The following is a 1,387-nucleotide window of genomic DNA, read 5'->3' on the forward strand; positions in this document are numbered from 1 at the left end:
GGAAAAATGCACTTGTACATAATACAAATCAAATTTAGCAACTGCTTTTCCTAAAAGATAAAAAGTAAGTTGCCCAAAACACCTCAATAGGCATAACAGAAATCCCACTGATAGGCATCACAAAGCCAGACAACTTAAGCCTTTACCTGGTATTCTTTATCATGCTCCTCTAGACTCTTTGTGAGCTCATCAACTTTCTTTTTCAGATCTGTTGCCCCCTCTTCAGCCTTTTTAACAGCAGAGGACTTCTCTTTTACAGAATGCTTCAATTCTTCAATATTTTTAACAAGCTAAAAACACAAAGGTTCAAAACCCAAATATCAGCTTCACAAACTAGAAATATTTCAAAATATTAGAAGCATAAGGATTTGGTACATAATCTTAAAATTGAGCAAACAACAAATCTAGAACATCATTGACATACATTTGCTTTGTTGGCTTCTTCACTCCTCAAAGTGTCTTCTTTATTATTTAGTACAGACGTTTCCCTCACAAGATTCTGGGAAAGTGCATCTACCTTCTCTGACAGAGATTTCATTCCTCCATAATATTGATCTTCTATACTATAACTCTCATTCCTCCATATTAGTATGAACTAAAATGTAGTTCATACTATTATTTAAAGTTTTTTTATAATAATTTTCTAGAAGCACTTAGAATTAAAATTTACTAAAATCAAATAAAATTTATATTTCCTTCAAAAGGCTATAAAAAAAATTACCGTATATGTTACCAATAGTACAAAAAAATAATAGTTAAAAAAGAAGCACATTTTGAAGCATACGCAGAAATCATAGGCAAAAGATGGCAAACAAATAAGTAGTTTAGTGCTTTTTTATTTCTCATCCTTGTAAATTGTTTTTTTATTAATTAGGTATAACATTTTTTTTGACTGTCCAAAGTAATATATGAAACTCATACTTATCTGTAAATCAAATCTCTTGCTGCTGCCCGTATCTGTGACTTGACTGACTTCTATGCAGATCAGGACATCCTCCCAATCCTGGATAGAGTATAAAATCTTTGCTATACCAAAATATTTGTCTTGTAATAAAAAAATGTATACATTCAAACTTTTTTACTATTACATTCGATTGGTTATATTCGAGTTAAACTTTTTTACTATTACACCAAAATATTTTTGTTTTTGGTGAATATTCAACTATGTGAATTTTTCCTCTATTATTTTAATTATGCATTAGTTTATTTGGTAACTTAACAAATAATATTTAATAAAAATACTATGTGCATGACAGTATAATAATAGAATGTTATGTCAATATGATAATATTAATGTCAGAATGTCTTAGAATGACATGTTAATATTTCTATTAAATATTATATGTTAAGTAAACAGATAAATTAAAATGCCACAACTAAAATAATG

General features: G+C 28.5%; 1 protein-coding gene across 1 annotated transcript; it reads right to left on the reverse strand.

The window, feature by feature from the left end:
- Positions 1–60: 60 nt before the first annotated feature.
- Positions 61–790, reverse strand: LOC121175276 (structural maintenance of chromosomes protein 2-1-like). The gene is made up of 2 exons (XM_041017994.1): positions 425–790; positions 61–290 (listed from the first exon to the last, which is right to left on the reverse strand). The coding sequence occupies exons 1-2, from the start codon at positions 536–538 to the stop codon at positions 135–137; spliced, it is 270 nt and encodes an 89-aa protein (XP_040873928.1). The 5' UTR covers positions 539–790; the 3' UTR covers positions 61–134.
- Between the last annotated feature and the right edge of the window lie 597 nt (positions 791–1,387).

The sequence above is a fragment of the Glycine max genome, chromosome 8 (assembly GCF_000004515.6).
Source record: "Glycine max cultivar Williams 82 chromosome 8, Glycine_max_v4.0, whole genome shotgun sequence".
Taxonomy (NCBI): domain Eukaryota; kingdom Viridiplantae; phylum Streptophyta; class Magnoliopsida; order Fabales; family Fabaceae; genus Glycine; species Glycine max.